Here is a 19,376-nt window from a genome sequence, read left to right on the forward strand (position 1 = left end):
ACATTTTGTCTTTCATAGATCATTTATTGGTTACTATTATGATTTTTGCTCAATATTGAAGAACCAAAGATGATCTGTTATTGTTCACTATTTCTCTTTATTATTGTTGTTCAGAAACATAGCCATAAATATTTTCTGTGACTTGGCTTATGTTAGTCAAAAGGAAAGCCAATAATTTGTTCAGCAGATTGGCTTATGTTGGTGAGTAACACAATCTTATATTGTCATTTCTATTTTTAAATCAACAATTTCAAAAAAATAGCAAAACCAACTATAATTATGGTTACTTGAATAATATCTTAGTTGTCTATCTTACAACAAGAGGCTGTCACAATGACAGCAAACCGGATTTATTAATATTTATTTGTGTCCTGGCAATATCACAAGAACCATTACTGATGAATGGTGAAAGTGAAAATCGTCAATATCAAATTTGACCTCCATTTTGTCATCAGTATCAACATCTTAAAATTTGAAAAGCTTAGATTGAATGGTTCATGAGTAAATGCAACAACGTGAATGGAAATGCCATTTCACAATCTTTCAAGAACCATAACTCCTGAACGGTAAAAGTCAAAATCGTCATTATTGATCTTGACCTCTAATTTGCCATCAGTAACAACATATAAAAATTTCAAAAGCTTTGGTTGAATGGTTCAGATATAAGATATAAGATATAAGATATAAGATTTTATTGATATAAAAATCCAAAATCTGGATTGTCATCAACACATACACAAAGAACAAACAAACAGTAATCATTACAATCAATTATATGTACATAAAATGGTAATATATATGTTCTTTTTTATCTATCTATTTGACTGAGGAGGTACAGTTTTACATCATAGTTATACAATTTATATACTAATTAACGTAAAATAGCTTAAGTTAGTGAACGTCTGAAGATGTACATCTCACTAATACCTTTTATTGCAACATTTACTGACATCATAATCGTTACTTCGAAATATGAGGTGAAATTTTTCTATGTCTGAAAGATTATTGAAAGATGGTAAAATATCTGAAATATTCTGAAAAAATTTAATTCTCAACTCATTGAGTTTGGTACATTTTATGGTGAAGTGTAATTCATCCTCAACTTCAAATTTACATAGAGGGCATATTCTGTTTTCTAAATCAATCTTTCTGTGTCTGCCCTTTTCAATCATAAGGATACTATTACTTATTCTAATTCTCACAAAGTTTGAAATATCAGCTCTGTCTATATCTAATTTTAAAAAGTCTTCCATCTCAAATATCTTTTTCAAATCTTTGTAAGTTCTTAATTTACTTCCTCTTTTATCAATAATATTTTTTGAAATAGAATGGTCCCAAAATTTTATGAAATCATTTTTCAATTTTTTATATATAGAAACAGTCAAACGATTTTTACTAAATGAATTTTGATTTTCCCAGACATGGTCAAATCCAACTTTTTCAAATAACAATTTCATTTTAATTCTATACAAGTCTGACTTATTATTAAGGTTTGATGAATAAATTTTATTTATTAAGCTATCCGGATTTGAATTGACTATATGATGCCAGTAACCTACACAAAGTTTAGTAGCATCAACAGAGCATGGGATCATACCCAATTCTCCCAAAACTGCTAAATTTGAAGCAGTTTTGTTAACTCCTAAGACATTTTTAGCAAATTTAATTTGTACTTTAACAGGTTGATATAAAAAATATCTAGACTCCATGGAAACATTATTTTTCAACAAAGTATCTAAACATAAAACTTCACTACAATAAAGAAGTATAGGTTTAACACATGAATCAAATAATTTAAGATTTGGTAATATATTTAATTTGTCTGAATGCAAAGTTTTATAAATGCAAAATGATGCTTTCCTTGCTTTTTTACATAAGTATTCATTTGCCTTGGTAAAGCTACCTGAAGGTTTAAATAATACTCCAAGATATTTGTATTCTGGTGTTATTTCTAATACATAATCTTTGTACTTAAAATTGTGTTTTTTAATTACTCTCCCAGATTTATTGAAAATAATAACCTTTGATTTGTCTATATTTACTGATAAATTCCATGTATCACAATAATTTGATAACTTACTTAAACAATTTTGCAAACCATTTGCAGATTCTGATATCAAAACAATATCATCTGCATACATAAGACAATATAAATTTACATTATTTATTACAGTAGGGTCACATGTGTTGTCAAATATATAAACCATGTCATTTACATATAAGGAAAAAAGAGTTGGACTTAAAATACAGCCTTGTTTTACTCCCACTTTTGATGAAAATGACGTTGTTTCGCCTTCTGTAAACTTAATTGAGTATTTAACTTCAACATACATATTTTTCAAAATATTGAAAAAACAGCCTGATAAATTATAACAGGACAATTTATACAATAATGCTTCTCTATTAACTGTATCAAAAGCCTTCTTAAAATCAATAAAACAGACATACAATCATTTAGATAGCTTGAAGGCCTTATCAATAAGACATTTTAGGGTTAAAATATGATCACTAGTTCTAGTGTTTTTTAAATCCAATTTGTTCACTACAAACAATATTATTTTCCTCAAGAAAATCATCCAACCTGTTTGACAATATTTTAGTAAAAAAATTTCCAAAACAACTAGATAATGCAACTCCTCTATAATTAGAGGGGTCATTGAAACAACCTCCTTTGAAGATTGGTTTTATAAAATTTTCTCTCCATAAATCAGGGTAGGTTTCACATTTTAATATAGCATTGAAAAAACAGACAAACACCTTAGGATTAATATTACATGTAATTTTTAACATTTCATTCAATATACCATCAGGCCCACTTGCCTTTCCAAACTTCAGCTTCTTTGCTGCCTTCTGTACCTCCTCAGTTGTAACCTCAGAATTTAAAATTTCAATGTTTTGAATTTTGTAAGAAGATGTGTGAGTATCTTCATTTTCATAACTATTTATATGATCTATATTCATTAATTTATTAAAAATAATTCAACCATTCCTTTGGGGATATATTACAACTGGGGTCATTACTCGCTTTTTCTTTTAATTGATTTACTGACTTCCAAAATTGTGATGGATTCTTGTCTTCAGATTCTAAAATATTTTTTAATAATTTATTTTTAAAAAGTCTATGTTTTTTTCTGGTTAATTTGTTAAATTCCTTTTTATTTAAAGCAACTTTTTGTCTCAAATTTTTGTCCCAAGGATAATTACTTAAATTCCTTGCCAATTGTTTCACATGTCTGTACTTAACTTCACATTCATCATCATACTAAATTTTTTCTTTTTTCTCCTTTTCTGAAAATCTGATTTATTTGACATATTTTTTACATCATTTTTACTTTTTGTTGTAGCACTTATCAAAAAAGAAGAAAATTCAGAAACTTTTTCATTTAATTTTATACCAGAACCTTGCTTATCAAGTGAATTATTAATATTTTCTAGGTCTTTACATAATTTTTCAAAATCAAAATTTAATAAGGTTGACTTGAAAGTAATTTCCTTCCTATCATTCCATCTAATGTTTCTCATACTTTTCTTTAAACAGTCTTGTAAATTTCTATCAGTATCTTGAGATAAAATTTTTACATGTATAGGGCAGTGATCAGATAGTATAGGATTGAACTCATCTACCTTAAAACTCACAATGTTTTGTAAAAAATTTGAGTTACAAATGCAATAATCATCAATTGAGGCTCCAATATAATTATGATATGTTGTTTTCCCTATTGAATCACCAATGGTTCTACCATTTAAAATTCTAAGTTGTGCATCAATGCATAAATCAACAATATTCTTTCCATATTCATTTGTGTTTTGATGTATTTCAGTATCACGAAATTTTTGTATATTATCTGCCACATAATTAAGTGGTAAAAAATTGTCAAGAACATGATCTGCGTCATTTACTATAAAATCTTGTTCCCCTTTGTTAATGTGAGCATTTAAATCCCCCATTACCATAATATCTCCCATCAGACTAAATTTTGAAATATCCCTCTCTAATTTTTCAAAAATTATTCTATCACAATTTGTCTTTAATGTGTAAGAGGAATTCTTTGGAGAAATGTACACAAAACACAAATATAAATCTTTAGAAAATTTGAAAAACCCTTTGTCTAATTTGAACCAAACAAAGCATATCTTTTTCTGACTTGTCAACCAATTGAATATGAGAAAATGCACAGACACGACTGGAAACACCATTTTTCAATCTTTCAAGATCCATAACTCCTGAACGGTAAAAGTCAAAATCGTCATTATTGATCTTGACCTCTATTTTGTCATCAGTAACAACATATTAAAATTTGGGAAGCTTTGGTAAAACAGTTCATGCGTAAATGCACGGACACGACTGGAAACTCCATTTTTCAATCTTTCAAGAACCATAACTCCTGAACGGTAAAAGTCAAAATCGTCATTATTGAACTTGACCTCCATTTTGTCATCAGTAACAACATATTAAAATTTGGGAAGCTTAGGTAGAACAGTTCATGCGTAAATGCACGAACACGACTGGAAACTCCATTTTTCAATCTTTCAAGAACCATAACTCCTGAACGGTAAAAGTCAAAATCGCCATTATTGAACTTGACCTTTATTTAGTTGCCAGTAACAACATACTAAAATTTTAAAAGCTTTGGTTGAACGGTTCATGAGTTAATGCACGGACAACATTTGATTGCCGCCAGCCCGCCCGCCTACCTGACCAACCGCCCGCCCGCCGTACATCCCCAAATCAATAACCGACATTTTTGTCACAAAAATCCGGTTAAAAACTCAATTACGTGTATTTCTGTAACCAGCCATTTTAATGACACAATTGTATATATAGCAAATAACATATTTTCACAAAATAAGAATCCTGATTTTTTTAAGGTCACTTATTATGACAAATACAACAGAATCAGTTTAATGTTAATAACAAACTGCTGTCTAAATTCTGATCACATTATTCATAAGCAGTAATTTCTGAAATTGCATTAAAAATACCTTTTCTGTGCCTTAAACAAAAGTGCTATTATAAATGCAGGCATGTACAGATTGATAGTTTAGTCTTAGATGCATGATTTTTTTATTAGTTGTTAGTGGCTTTGAACTAGCTGTCAGATAACTGCGAGTACTCTCAGATCTGTTCATTGTCTTTATGTGTCGGGATGTATAAGTACCTGGCCACGTCCACTTGTATTTTTGTCCATCTGATGAGTTAAGCCTTTTTCAACTTATTTTTATAGTTCGTTCTTATGTTGTACTGTTATACCACTGTCCCAGGTTAGGGGGAGGGTTGGGATCCCGCTAACATGTTTAACCCCGCCACATTATTTATGTATGTGCCTGTCCCAAGTCAGGAGCCTGTAATTCAGTAGTTGTCGTTTGTTTATATGTTATATATTTGTTTTTCGTTCATTTTTTTACATAAATAAGACCGTTAGTTTTCTCGTTTAAATTGTTTTACATTGTCTTATCGGGGCCTATTATAGCTGACTATGCGGTATGGGCTTTGCTCATTGTTGAAGGCCGTACGGTGACCTATAGTTATTAATGTCTGTGTCATTTTGGTCTTTTGTGGATAGTTGTCTCATTGGCAATCATACCACATCTTCTTTTTTATATTAAGAATACTCCATCCCATTTGGCCTTGACATTCTATTTCACATGGTTATACATGTTATAACTTCTTCTCTAGAACCAATGTTCTGTACAAAATAGATTATTTCTAACTTGTGCATATCAGTTTATTTTGTTATCTCCCCTGTCAGAAGTCAATGTTCCTTAAAACAGATTATTTCTAACTTGTGCATACTAGTTTATTTTGTTATCTCCCCTGTCAGAAGTCAATGTTCTTTAAAATAATCTCTTTCAGCTGAGTCAAGTGAATTTTTTCCTGAAATAAGAAACAAATAGAAGGTAAAGTTTATACACATTTATCAAATTATAAATATAAACCTATATTTGTTGTTATAAATTTAGCTTCTTGTATCTTTTGGGGTTCATATCCAGATTTGTTATTTTCAGTTCTTTTTAAAACACAATCACACACACAAAATTTGTTACTTGAAATTTGGAAAACAAATTAACTTTATTTATAGTGCAACATCTTGTTTTTCTCCAATGCTTATGATTTTGCTGCCAGTAACAATGAGCATTCTTTGACATCTGTTTTTTTAATATTCAAAACTAAAAGTCCAAAAGTGTTCTACAATGATCACCAGTCCTTCAGCTTTCATTTGATACCAAAAATACCTAAATATTCTACATATTTTGAAAGTTACACTCATGCGTAGGAACTATTTTGTGTTAAATATGTACTACTTTCTGTGCTTTCTGGCCGGGCCTGAATTAGTGGTGTTACACCACTACCTTTCGCTAAGCTTGGCCGCATATAAGTGTAACAGAAGTTCCAATGGAAACTTTGTTATAAACATTGTCATAATATCTATTCCTGTTGGAACAAATATTCTATACCATTCATTCCGTTAGGAACATATACTGTAATGATTATTCCTGTGGAAATAATATTCCAGAATATCTGTTCCTTTTGGAACTTATATTATGAAGGAACTTCTATTCCGTGACAAACACTACTAACAATTTCATAAGCTCTTGTTCTCATTGGCTATTTCAATTTATTTCACAATTATGAATTCTAGTAATATTTGCATTTTTTTTTATCGGATTGTTATCTCATAAACATTAATTGTCATCTCAGTATTTTCCAATTTACAACAAATAAAAATTTAAGACGTTTTTTAATTGCCAATGTATACAAGAAGATATCTGCCAGACTGAATAAATAGCAATAACAGTAACAAATAAATTACCCCAAAAAAAAATGCAGAGTTCAGAATTAACATTATCTATATTAAAAACTATGTGAGGTTAAAAAACAACACAAAAAGTTTATACTACTAGTACATTAGTATTGAAGATCCACTAAACAAATCAATTTGACCATACAATCTGCATAAAATTTTTCGCGACCACTACACTGCATCAACATTGCCGCCATTTTAAACCCTATAAAACCAAAACCATAAACCACCCTTGGACATGGTTTGAATAGTTTCTGGAACCCAGTTTTGGTTTGAGAATAACAAACGTCAAACCAGTTTAGGTTCGAAACTAGTTTCAAACTGGTTCTCATTAACAAATGGAAAGTTTATCAAACCAAAACTGGTTTTGCACTAACAAATACGCATGCAGCTTCTTCTTAGTATAAGCCTCCTTTAATTAGGAGCCCCTCCAAATATATATGGAGTTTTCCCTTAACCATGTTAACTTTAAAATTTAAAATGATAAAACAAAAATGTTCTATTCCCAACATATGTACAGCACATAATAAACAAATAAACAATAAAAGTGGCATGCACGGCATCTTTACATGGATCTTTTAATTACAAATTAATCTACCATACAAGTAGTTTTATTTATAGTTAAAAATATGTTTCATTTGAATTTGCTTTTTAATATGCATAAAAGATACATTAAAAAGAGGTTTCTGACACAGAATGAATTTGGTCCAAAAACTAAACTTTGCTGATATTCGTAAGAAGCATTTCAATGTCAAGAATATGTATGATTTATTTAATAATGTTCCATTTACAAATATTGTTGCATTTTTAAAAGAAATTGGAATTTATTAAAGAATATAAAAATGTTATAATACTTAAGTCGTTTTTAATTTTTATCACGTTATCTTACTGTTGATTTTTATTTGTAAATAATCAATTTGCTTTAGTCTAGAATTTTAGTATATTGAAGGACTTTTTGTCTTATTTTAAAAATATGCTTTAAATTGTAAAAATATTCGAATTAGCTCTCGCCGCGATATAGCCTTTTTGTGCTAATGCGGCGTAAAGCAACCAACAATCAATCAATCAAATCGCGGCCCAAAATCTGAATACATTGTTAGATTCAGCATATCAAAGAACCACACATATTCAATTATTGTTGAAATCAAACAAAGTTTAATTTTGAATCCCGATTTAGACCAAATGAAAACTTGGCCAGAAATCAAAAATCTAAATACATGCTTAGATTCAGCAGGGACTTTCTATACTGACTAATTTGTATAGATATCGTTAAGTGACCAGTCCCGTTAACTATATAGAAAGCCTCTGGTTTCAGTTTAGCAAAACAAACCTTGAATTCATTTTTTTTCATAAAATCAAAATAATCTTAATTTTGGACTATGTGGACCCATTGGAAAACTTGTCCAAAAAATAAATAAAATGCTCCGTAGGGCGCAGCTTGATACAACCGCAGAGGTCGAACCCTGAACAGTTGGAGCAAGTATGGACACAACTCTCAAGCTTGATACAGCTCTGAATTTGGATTGTGATTAAATAGTTGACAGAGCATAGGTTTCTGACACATAATGAATGTGGTTTAAGAAATTAAATGTTAAATAGGACATTAACCGATTATGGTCCAATATCCAAAATCTAAATGCATGCTTAGATCCAGCATATCAAAGAACCCCAATAATTCAATCTTTAAGGAAATCAAACAAAGTTTAATTTTCGACCCTTTTGACCTCAATGTGGACCAGTTTAATAACAGGGCCCAAAATTCAAATATCTAAATTCACGGTTAGATTCAGCATATCAAAGAACTCCATACATTCAATTTTTTATAAAATCAAACAAAACAAATTTAATTTTGGACCTTTTGGACCTCAATGTGAACCAATTTAGGGGCAGGACCCAAAATCCAAAAACTAAATATCGGGTTAGATTCAGCATATTAAAGAACCCCAAGAGTTCAATTTTTGTTAAAATCAAACTAAGTCTAATTTTGGACCCGTTGGACCTTAATGTAGGCCAGTTTTGAAAACAGGACCGAAAATTAAAACAAAATCTAAATATACTGTTAGATTCGGCATATCAAAGAACCCCAATAATATTGAGAATGGAAATGGGGAATGTGTCAAAGAGACAACCCAACCATAGAAAAAACAACAGCAGAAGGTCACCAACAGGTCTTCAATGTAGCGAGAAATTCCCGCACCCGGAGGCGTCCTTCAGCTGGCCCCTAAACAAATATATAGTAGTTCAGTGATAATGAACGCCATACTAATTTCCAAATTGTACACAAGAAACTAAAATTAAAATAATACAAGACTAACAAAGGCCAGAGGCTCCTGACTTGGGACAGGCGCAAAATTGCGGCGGGGTTAAACATGTTTATGAGATCTCAACCCTCCCCCTATACCTCTAGCCAATGTAGAAAAGTAAACACATAACAATACGCACATTTAAAATTCAGTTAAAGAGAAGTCCATAAATCATTTTTTGATGAAATCAAACAAAGTTTAATTTTGGACCCTTTGGACCTCAATGTGGACCTATAAGAAAACGGGGCCAAAAATCCAAAACTTAATACACGATGAATTCAGCATATTAAAGAACAACATGATCAAATAAAATTGAGAATGGAAATGGGGAATGTGTCAAAGAGACAACAACCCGCCCAAATAAAAAACAACAGCAGAGGGTCACCAACAGGTCTTCAATGTAGCGAGAAATTCCCGCACCCGGAGGCGTCCTTCAGCTGGCCCCTAAACAAATATATAGTAGTTCAGTGATAATGAACGCCATACTAATTTCCAAATTGTACACAAGAAACTAAAATTAAAATAATACAAGACTAACAAAGGCCAGAGGCTCCTGACTTGGGACAGGCGCAAAATTGCGGCGGGGTTAAACATGTTTATGAGATCTCAACCCTCCCCCTATACCTCTAGCCAATGTAGAAAAGTAAACACATAACAATACGCACATTTAAAATTCAGTTCAAGAGAAATCCGAGTCTGATGTCAGAAGATGTAACCAAAGAAAATAAACAAAATGACAATAATACATCAAAGAACCCCAATAATTCAATTTTTGATAAAATTTAGTTTTGGACCCTTTGGACCTCAATGTGGACCTATTTGAAAACGGGGTCCAAAATCAAAAATCTAAAGCACTGTTGGATTGGCCATTTCAAAAAACACCAGAATTAAATTCTTGATGAAATCAAACAAAGTTCAATTTTTGACCCCAATTTAGACCAATTTGAATACTGTGCCCAAAATCAAAAATCTAAATACACCCTTAGATTCAGCATATCAAAGAACCCCAACCAGTCATTTTTTTTAGAACCAGCAATATTAATTTTGGACCCTTGGGACCTCAATGGGGACCAATTTGAAGACAGGCCCGAAAATTAAAAATCTTAATACATTATTAGATTCAGCATATCAAAGAACACCAATAATTAAGTTTAATTTTGGTGCCTTTGAATCTTAATATGGACCAATTGAAAAACATACCCCAAATCCAAATTATAAATACCAGATTAAAGAATCCCAATGTAAGAATTCAAGAATTTGAATTAAACCCCAATGAAATTGCTAAAGCAATAAGCAATGTATACAAAGTATTACAAAAGAATTATTTTTGGCCCTTTTTTTAACTTAACCATTAAGGTCATAACCCCAAACTTTATTTTATGATATAACATCTTGTGGCAGAATTAAAAAGCAATAAATAGAGTTATACTCAAGTTTTTGTCCAGAAACCAGAAAATCCCTTTTAGACCCCTATTTATTAGACAGTTTGACCCCCTAAATATAAAGTAAAACTTTCATTTTGAAGTAAGGAACCTTGTGGTAAAATTTCATAGAGATCCATACTCTAATACGCAAATAATTGTCCTGAAACATGAAAAATGCCTCTTTTGGCCCTTTTTGGCCGCTTATTATCAAACAGCTTCTACAATAACCCCAAAATAATTCCCAACCTTCCTATTGTGATATGGAACCTTGTGCTAAAATCTAATAAAGATCCATGCACTTTCACTTATACTCAATTTATTGTCTGTGAACCAGACAAATAATTGTTTTTGTTAAGTCCTTTTTGGTCCCTTATTCAGTTATGACAAAATATAATTAATCTCAGTCATCTTCATAACTCAAGTTATTGTCTTAAGGTAGATCATAAGTAAATGTTTTTTGAGACAGAATTTTCTTATACTTAGCCAAAATGAAGATTTTACTATGCTCTTTTCAAAAATATAATAAAAAGTATGGGTCACCGTGCTATTTTTCAAGCTATAAGTCGTTGCAAATTGCCTCAATTTGGTTAGAGTGTTCATGGAAAAACACATTTGTGTGCATGAAAAAAATTCTATGAGATAGAATTTTGAAATAAATTGTGAAAAGATAGTTTTTGTAATATATTTTAAGAAAATAAAAAGAAAAAATGGTGTCACCGAACTTGTTTTCTTGCTAAAAGTAAAAAGAAAAAATTTCCCTATCAGTCCAGTATAAATTTTTTACTAAAAGAGTTATCTTCCCTTAAATGGCCCATTTGAAAAAAAATGATTCTAAAAACAAAAAAAATGATATTTGTTTAAATATTTTTAATTATACAAAAAATTACCAAGTTTTCTTTAAATCATTAAACAGTCTAACCTTTAAATTGCAAATCTGTCCCTAAATTTGCAGATTTAGGCAAATAACTAGACCGACTTTTTACTGTGATTGTACAATCCAAGATGGCGGTATACCATGTATCTACCTTAAAGCCAGACAAATAATTGGTTTTGGACCCTTTTGGCCCTTAATTACAAAACATCTGCAACAATAATCCCAAAAATCAATCCAACCCTCCTATTGTGGTATGGAACCTTGTGCTAAAGTTTCACACAGACCCATACACTTATACTAAAGTTATTGTATTCGAACCAATTTATTTTCTATGAACCTGTTAAACTGACCTTCTTTGACCCATAATAACAAAACCACTAGGACAATGACCTCCCCACATCCCCCCAGTTTAAAAAAATAAATCCCAACCATCCTTTAGTGGTATTGAACCTTGTGCTAAAATTCCATAAGAGATCTATGCACTTATACTGAAGTTATTGTCTGCGAACCAAAATGTTTTCAGACGCAGACAACACTGTCACATAATACGAACGCAATTTTAAATTCAAATTCATCTTTTTTCCCCAAAAAAATCGGGAAACCCTTCCCAATTTTTTTAATAATAAATATAAATATCATTTGAATAAACTTGAAATTTCTGAAAATTGGTTTCATTTAACTTGAGGTATATTGTCTCAGGAAACCTTACTTCACTTTTATTTTAACAGGGATGAACTACATTGAGGCAAATGCCTCTTGTAGGAAATTTCAAAACCCAACGATTGTCTCCATATCAAATTGTGTTCACAGCGAGTGCCTTGCAAGAAGCAAGTTCTGTTTTCCCTCAGACTTATAGCCATGATTTTTCGGGATCAATGTTTCTTATTTATTTGTGTTTTGTTCATTGATTGCCCTTCTGTATTCTGTTAGTTTTGCATTTCTTTTGTAATCTAGTAATTTTGTTATGAACTTGATCATGAGTTTAAAAAAAAACTACAGCCACAGACTTAACTATATGAATTCCATTTTTGCTTTATCATGTACATTGGTATTTTGATGTTGTCTCTAGAAACTTAAGTCTTACAATGAATTTATACATTTTGATTTGAGACCAAAATATAGTTTCAAAAAATTATTAAAACAAAATTTGCATTTTCAGATTATGAAAGGGTCTTCGGAACACCCAGAAAGCATGATTTTGCATCATTTGTTCCATAGCTTCTTAGGCTTTCAGTGGCTTCAAAACCCTTTAAAAAATATTTTGCCTCGCTCCGCTCGTCGAAATACATTTGTCAATACTTTTAAAAGAGGCTAGTTACAACCAAACTTTAATACAGTGTTTGTATGCAATACATGTAACGTAACGGTACCCAAATTGCACCGAGTACCCAAATTGCACCTATTTAGCAAAACTAGCAGCGAAAATCTTACAAGATTTCCTAGAGACTAAACAATTTGTATTTTTATGATTTGATACTAAGCACATCTTTCAACATAGGTAAAACTATTTAGATATGCATAAAACGTTCATAGTATTTATCAACAGATGAAGTATTTACTGAAAAAGAAAAATGTACTGAAACGTCGCCATGCGACGTCATCAAAACGTCATCTTTTTAAAATGAGCAAATACAATATGTTACAAGTATCCATTTTAAAAATAATGAAGAGTTAGCATGGACTAATATCCAATTGTTCAAAATATTTGAAGAAATTAAACAAAAGCTCTGTTATTAGACTTTTGACGATGTGAATTTAAGCATGGATGCAATTTGGGTACTCCTCATTTCAGAATCATTGATGGTTTGGAGGTCAGTATAGACCAATTTTTCTATGATTCCATATGGAATAAAAATCAAATAGGTGTACCTTTATAATAAAGAAGGACACGGCTACAAAATAAACACAAAATGAACATTTTTGTCTTAATCATAAAAAAACGTAGATGAAAAAACTGTCAAAATAGGTGCAATTTGGGTACCGTCACGTTATATGCAGTTGGGAATATACAAGATTCATTTCTACAGAGGATGATGATTAATTCTGATTAAATGGTACATAATGACTTGACTATACATGTATTATTTATGATAAACAAATCATTTAAAAATTGTTTGTTTTCGAATACCATAGATATGGTCGTGAAAATGAATAATCAGTCCCTTGCTTTAATAAAAATGAAAAATCTTGCTTCAATATCAAAGAAAATGAATAATCTGTCCTCTTCGTTTACAAAAATAAATAACCGATCAAAAACAAATCCTCCTGCGTTTATCTGTGTTTTAAACTTTTGGATTGATTGATTGTTGTATGCTTAACATCCAGAGGTAAATATTTCATGCATTTTTAGGAAGATAACTTTTAAGTACAGTGGTAAAACAACAATATGAACATATATACTGATGAAGACAGTTTTAGTAATTTGTAGGAGTTATAAAGGTTTTCTAAAGTAATTTAAACTTCTAATGTTATGTACCTGTTTTGTTCCTAGAATGTTCATTTAAAACATTAACTATATCACCATGACCTCTTTCAGAAGCAATTATGACAGCTGACTTGCCTTCCTTGTCACATTTATTATAATCTGCTCCAATGTCTAACAACATCCTTACTATTTCTGTATGTCCCACAATACAAGCAATCATTACAGGGGACCAACCATCATTGTGACATTTGTTATAATCTGCTCCTTTGTCTAACAACATCCTTACTATTTCTGAATGTCCCACACTACAAGCATTCATTACAGGTGACACACCTTCATTGTTACATTTATTATAATCTGCTCCTATGTCTAACAACATCCTTAATATTTCTGTATGTCCATAACTACAAGCACTCATTACAGGTGACCAACCATCATTGTGACATTTATTATAATCAGCTCCTATGTCTAACAACATCCTTACTATTTCTGTATGTCCATATCTACAAGCACTCATTACAGGTGACCAACCATCATTGTCACATTTATTATAATCTGCTCCTATGTCTAACAACATCCTTACTATTTCTGTATGTCCATATCTACAAGCACTCATTACAGGTGACCAACCACTATTGTTACATGTATTATAATCAGCTCCTATGTCTAACAACATCCTTACTATTTCTGTATGTCCATATCTACAAGCACTCATTACAGGTGACCAACCATAATTGTCACATTTATTATAATCTGCTCCTATATCTAACAACATCCTTACTATTTCTGTATGTCCATATCTACAAGCACTCCTTACAGGTGACCAACCATCATTGTTACATTTATTATAATCTGCTCCTTTGTCTAACAACATCATTACTATTTCTGTATGTCCCTCACTACAAGCAATATTTACAGGTGACACACCTTTATTGTCACATTTATTATAATCTGCTCCTATGTCTAACAACATCCTTACTATTTCTGTATGTCCATATCTACAAGCACTCATTACAGGTGACCAACCATTATTGTCACATTTATTATAATCTGCTCCTATGTCTAACAACATCCTTACTATTTCTGACCAACCTTTCTGAGTAGCTACATATAATGGTGATGTCTCATCATTCCTGCACTGATTAACATTAACACCATTATTAATACACCAATTAATCATAGGAATGTCCCCATCAAAACATGACAGAAACAGAGCAGTATCATTGTTATTTACATCACAGGTGAGTGCTAGTTGTTTCTGGTAAGATACATCCAGTTTATTCAAAACACATAGAAATCTCTGTCTGAAGTGAGGAATGTTCATATTTATGTTACAAAACACATCATTTACTTTGCCTTTTGACCAGTCATTAATCATTCTTTCCATGTACATGTCATGATACTTAGGAGGTACAATTGTTATAAACTGATCATCATTGTTTTGTTTATCTAACAAAAATCTTTCCTTGATCAAACAACTATGTGCATTCTTTATCAAGCAGCTGATTATTTTCGGTCCAAAGTAGTACACCAGAAAGTCGAATATTTTATCATGTATAGTTTTGTAATTATTTTGTTCCTTTTTTAGAAATGTATGTGTAAGTGAGTTTAGTTCATCCTGTAAAGTAAGCCGTGATGTCCCTCTATCCAGTTTACATGCCTCACACGTGTTCTCAATAATAGATCTTGTTTCTTTGTTCATATCCTCTGTTAATATCTCTTCATTCAAATTGTTGTTAAATATGACACATAGAGCCAAAGCACAGTATTTACTAGAAAATCCTTTTTTCTGTAGTTTGTCAATCTCTGCTTCATAAACTGTAAATGGGCTCTGGAAAAAATCTTTGATATTAAGTGCAGGATTTTCATGATACAGTTTACATAAAAGAGGGAAACAATCATATAAATCATAATAATCTATAACCTCAGGAGCTTTAGTCTTAAGATATACTTCAGCTATTGACTCCTTTTCAGCTTTTGTCAAGCACATGCTTTCTGCGAGTAGGTTACATACACATGATTTAAAAACTGATAAAGATTCAAATTTTTCATCCTGATACACTTGTAATCGACATGCTGCAATAATCTTAGCATGTGTATTCCAAAGGATATTTTTTACGCGCTCCATGACTGGTTCCCAAACTTTTATGTCAGTCTGGTTTAAAGAATAGTTTCCGCATAAATCATCAATAACAAACAATGTTTTCTGGTTTGGATTATAAAACTTAACAATGTCACCTGGAGCGGTAACTGGTAGCACATCGTACCCTTCGTTTTTCATTTGTAAAGACACATGTCGGAGTATTGCCGTCTTACCAACACCAGAACTAGCAGTAATAGTTACACAACTGTTCTCCTTTATACATTTTAGTACATGTTTTGTAGCTTCTGTTGTTATAAACATCTGGTCATTATCCTTCCACTCCATAAGAATCTGACTGATTTGTGCTAAAATAGAAATAAAATAATTACTTTCCTTATTCAGATTAGTCTGCAGTTCATATGCTTTTTGGAGATTAAAGCAATTTATTCACTGCAAATACTTAAACAGTGTTATGTGCAAATTCTCCTAGATTAAGGGGGCTCCTGGGTATAAATCTTTTTTTTCTAATATAGGATTTCGCTATATTTTTTTATAAATGAACTTTATCATATACTTAAAAGAAAAATTTCGCTATATTTTTTTATAAATGAACTTTATCATATACTTAAAAGAAAAATTTCGCTATATTTTTTTTATAAATCAACTTTATCATATACTTAAAAGAAAAATGAAATAAAAAAATGGGGTCACCGTTCATTTAACTCACAATCTGCCGCTCGAAGAGGCAAACATTTTTGTTAATGTCCTTTTTTCTGTTGAGCTAATAGGAGAAATAAAGGTAATATCAAAATAAAAAAATAACCTAATTACAGAAATCGCTTAAATTTTTACAATTATTTAGTTATGTCCAGCTTATTTGAAAACAATAATAAAAAATATGGGTCTCCGATGCATTAAAAAAAAAATATTTCAAATCTAATGCCAAAAAATGGCATTTTTGCACCAAAGGGAGATAATTTGGAGCTTTTTCAATATAAACATTTTAAAAGTCATCTGGGGCCAAGCCGAATCGTTTTTTTTATTGATGTTTGTACCATATAATAAAGTAATAACTAACAGAGTAATAAATAAAATTTGTAATGAAAAAATAAAGGTTAAATTAGTTGCTGACATTTTTGTACCCACGAGCCACCTTAATTTCCAAATTGTGTTGGGTTTTTTATGTTGTTTGTTTGATGTATCATTAACATATATCCACTTCTGTTGTTTATTTTGTTGAGTTTATAACAGTTTCTGTTTAATTAACGAGTATTGAATGTCCTCTTGGTATCTTCCGCCTCTTATTTCCCCGAACTTTAACAAGGCTTTTTATGATGACAATGGTAAACATTGCTGAGATGTCTTGCCTGATAATTATATAGAATTTGTGTTAAAAGTTATTACGACAAAAGTTTATTACAAGTTTAATATAAATCTTTACTTTATCAATGAGCCATATAAAGAGATAAACAGACATGTTACTTATCATAAATATGAAATTATATGAAACCTAAACAAAGATTAACATTTTTTTCGCAATTTTCAAAAGAAATGAACTTTTGGTACCAGGAATCAATTTAACATAAAAAAAAAAAATTTCATAATTTTTTTTAACCCCAAAAGATGTTTCTAAAACATGAAAATTATAATCCTGGTACCTTTGATAACTATTTACACCACTGGGTCGATGCCACTGCTGGTGGACGTTTCGTCCCCGAGGGTATCACCAGCCCAGTAGTCAACACTTCGGTGTTGACATGAATATCAATAATGTGGTCATTTTTATAAATTTCCTGTTTCCCAAACTTTAAATTTTTGAAAACTAAGGATTTTCTTATTCCAGGAATAGATTACCTTAGCCGTATTTGGCACAACTTTTTGGAATTTTGGATCCTTAATGCTCTTCAACTTTGTACTTGTTTGGCTTTATAGATATTTTGATATGAGCGTCACTGATGAGTCTTATGTAGACGAAACGCGCGTCTGGCGTACAAAATTATAATCCTGGTACCTTTGATAACTATTTACACCACTGGGTCGATGCCACTGCTGGTGGACGTTTCGTCCCCGAGGGTATCACCAGCCCAGTAGTCAACACTTCGGTGTTGACATGAATATCAATAATGTGGTCATTTTTATAAATTTCCTGTTTCCCAAACTTTAAATTTTTGAAAACTAAGGATTTTCTTATTCCAGGAATAGATTACCTTAGCCGTATTTGGCACAACTTTTTGGAATTTTGGATCCTTAATGCTCTTCAACTTTGTACTTGTTTGGCTTTATAGATATTTTGATATGAGCGTCACTGATGAGTCTTATGTAGACGAAACGCGCGTCTGGCGTACAAAATTATAATCCTGGTACCTTTGATAACTATTTACACCACTGGGTCGATGCCACTGCTGGTGGACGTTTCGTCCCCGAGGGTATCACCAGCCCAGTAGTCAACACTTCGGTGTTGACATGAATATCAATAATGTGGTCATTTTTATAAATTTCCTGTTTCCCAAACTTTAAATTTTTGAAAACTAAGGATTTTCTTATTCCAGGAATAGATTACCTAAAGCGTATTTGGCACAACTTTTTGGAATTTTGGATCCTTAATGCTCTTCAACTTTGTACTTGTTTGGCTTTATAAATATTTTGATATGAGCGTCACTGATGAGTCTTATGTAGACGAAACGCGCGTCTGGCGTACAAAATTATAATCCTGGTACCTTTGATAACTAATTAACCCTCGGAGTGCCACATATGGAACAGGATCTGCTGTTTTATGCCCATATCCTCCTAACCTAATTCCAAATTGTGGGGTTTTTTTTCTTCTGATGTTGTTTGTTTGCTGTATCGTGAACCTGAACTCCACTTCTTTTGTTTAATTTTGTTTAGTTAATAACAGATTCTGTTTAATGAATGAGATTTGAATGTCCTCTCGGTATCTTCCGCCTCTTATTTCTTGAACTTTAAACAAGGCTTATTATGATGACAATGATTTTTGTAAAAGTTTACGGACGACGGACGACAGATTTTGTTTAGTTAATAACAGATTCTGTTTAATGAAAGAGATTTGAATGTCCTCTTGGTATCTTCCGCCTCTTTTATCCCGAACTTTAAACAAGGCTTATTATGATGACAATGATTTTTGTAAAAGTTTACGGACGACGGACGACAGATTTTGTTTAGTTAATAACAGATTCTGTTTAATGAAAGAGATTTGAATGTCCTCTTGGTATTTTCCGTCTCTTATTTCCCGAACTTTAAACAAGGCTTATTATGATGACAATGATTTTTGTAAAAGTTTACGGACGACGGACGACAGATTTTGTTTAGTTAATAACAGATTCTGTTTAATGAAAGAGATTTGAATATCCTCTTGGTATTTTCCGTCTCTTTTATCCCGAACTTTAAACAAGGCTTATTATGATGACAATGATTTTTGTAAAAGTTTACGGACGACGGACGACAGA

General features: G+C 31.4%; 1 protein-coding gene across 1 annotated transcript in view; it reads right to left on the reverse strand.

The window, feature by feature from the left end:
• Nucleotides 1-19,376, reverse strand: part of LOC143046394 (uncharacterized) — a 162,662-nt gene that overhangs the window by 121,739 nt on the left and 21,547 nt on the right. The window contains exon 5 of the mRNA XM_076219537.1: nt 13,881-16,277. Within this exon, the coding sequence (XP_076075652.1) occupies nt 13,881-16,277 (2,397 nt within the window). The remainder of the gene's footprint in view (nt 1-13,880; nt 16,278-19,376) is intronic.

This window comes from Mytilus galloprovincialis, chromosome 9, assembly GCF_965363235.1.
Source record: "Mytilus galloprovincialis chromosome 9, xbMytGall1.hap1.1, whole genome shotgun sequence".
Taxonomy (NCBI): domain Eukaryota; kingdom Metazoa; phylum Mollusca; class Bivalvia; order Mytilida; family Mytilidae; genus Mytilus; species Mytilus galloprovincialis.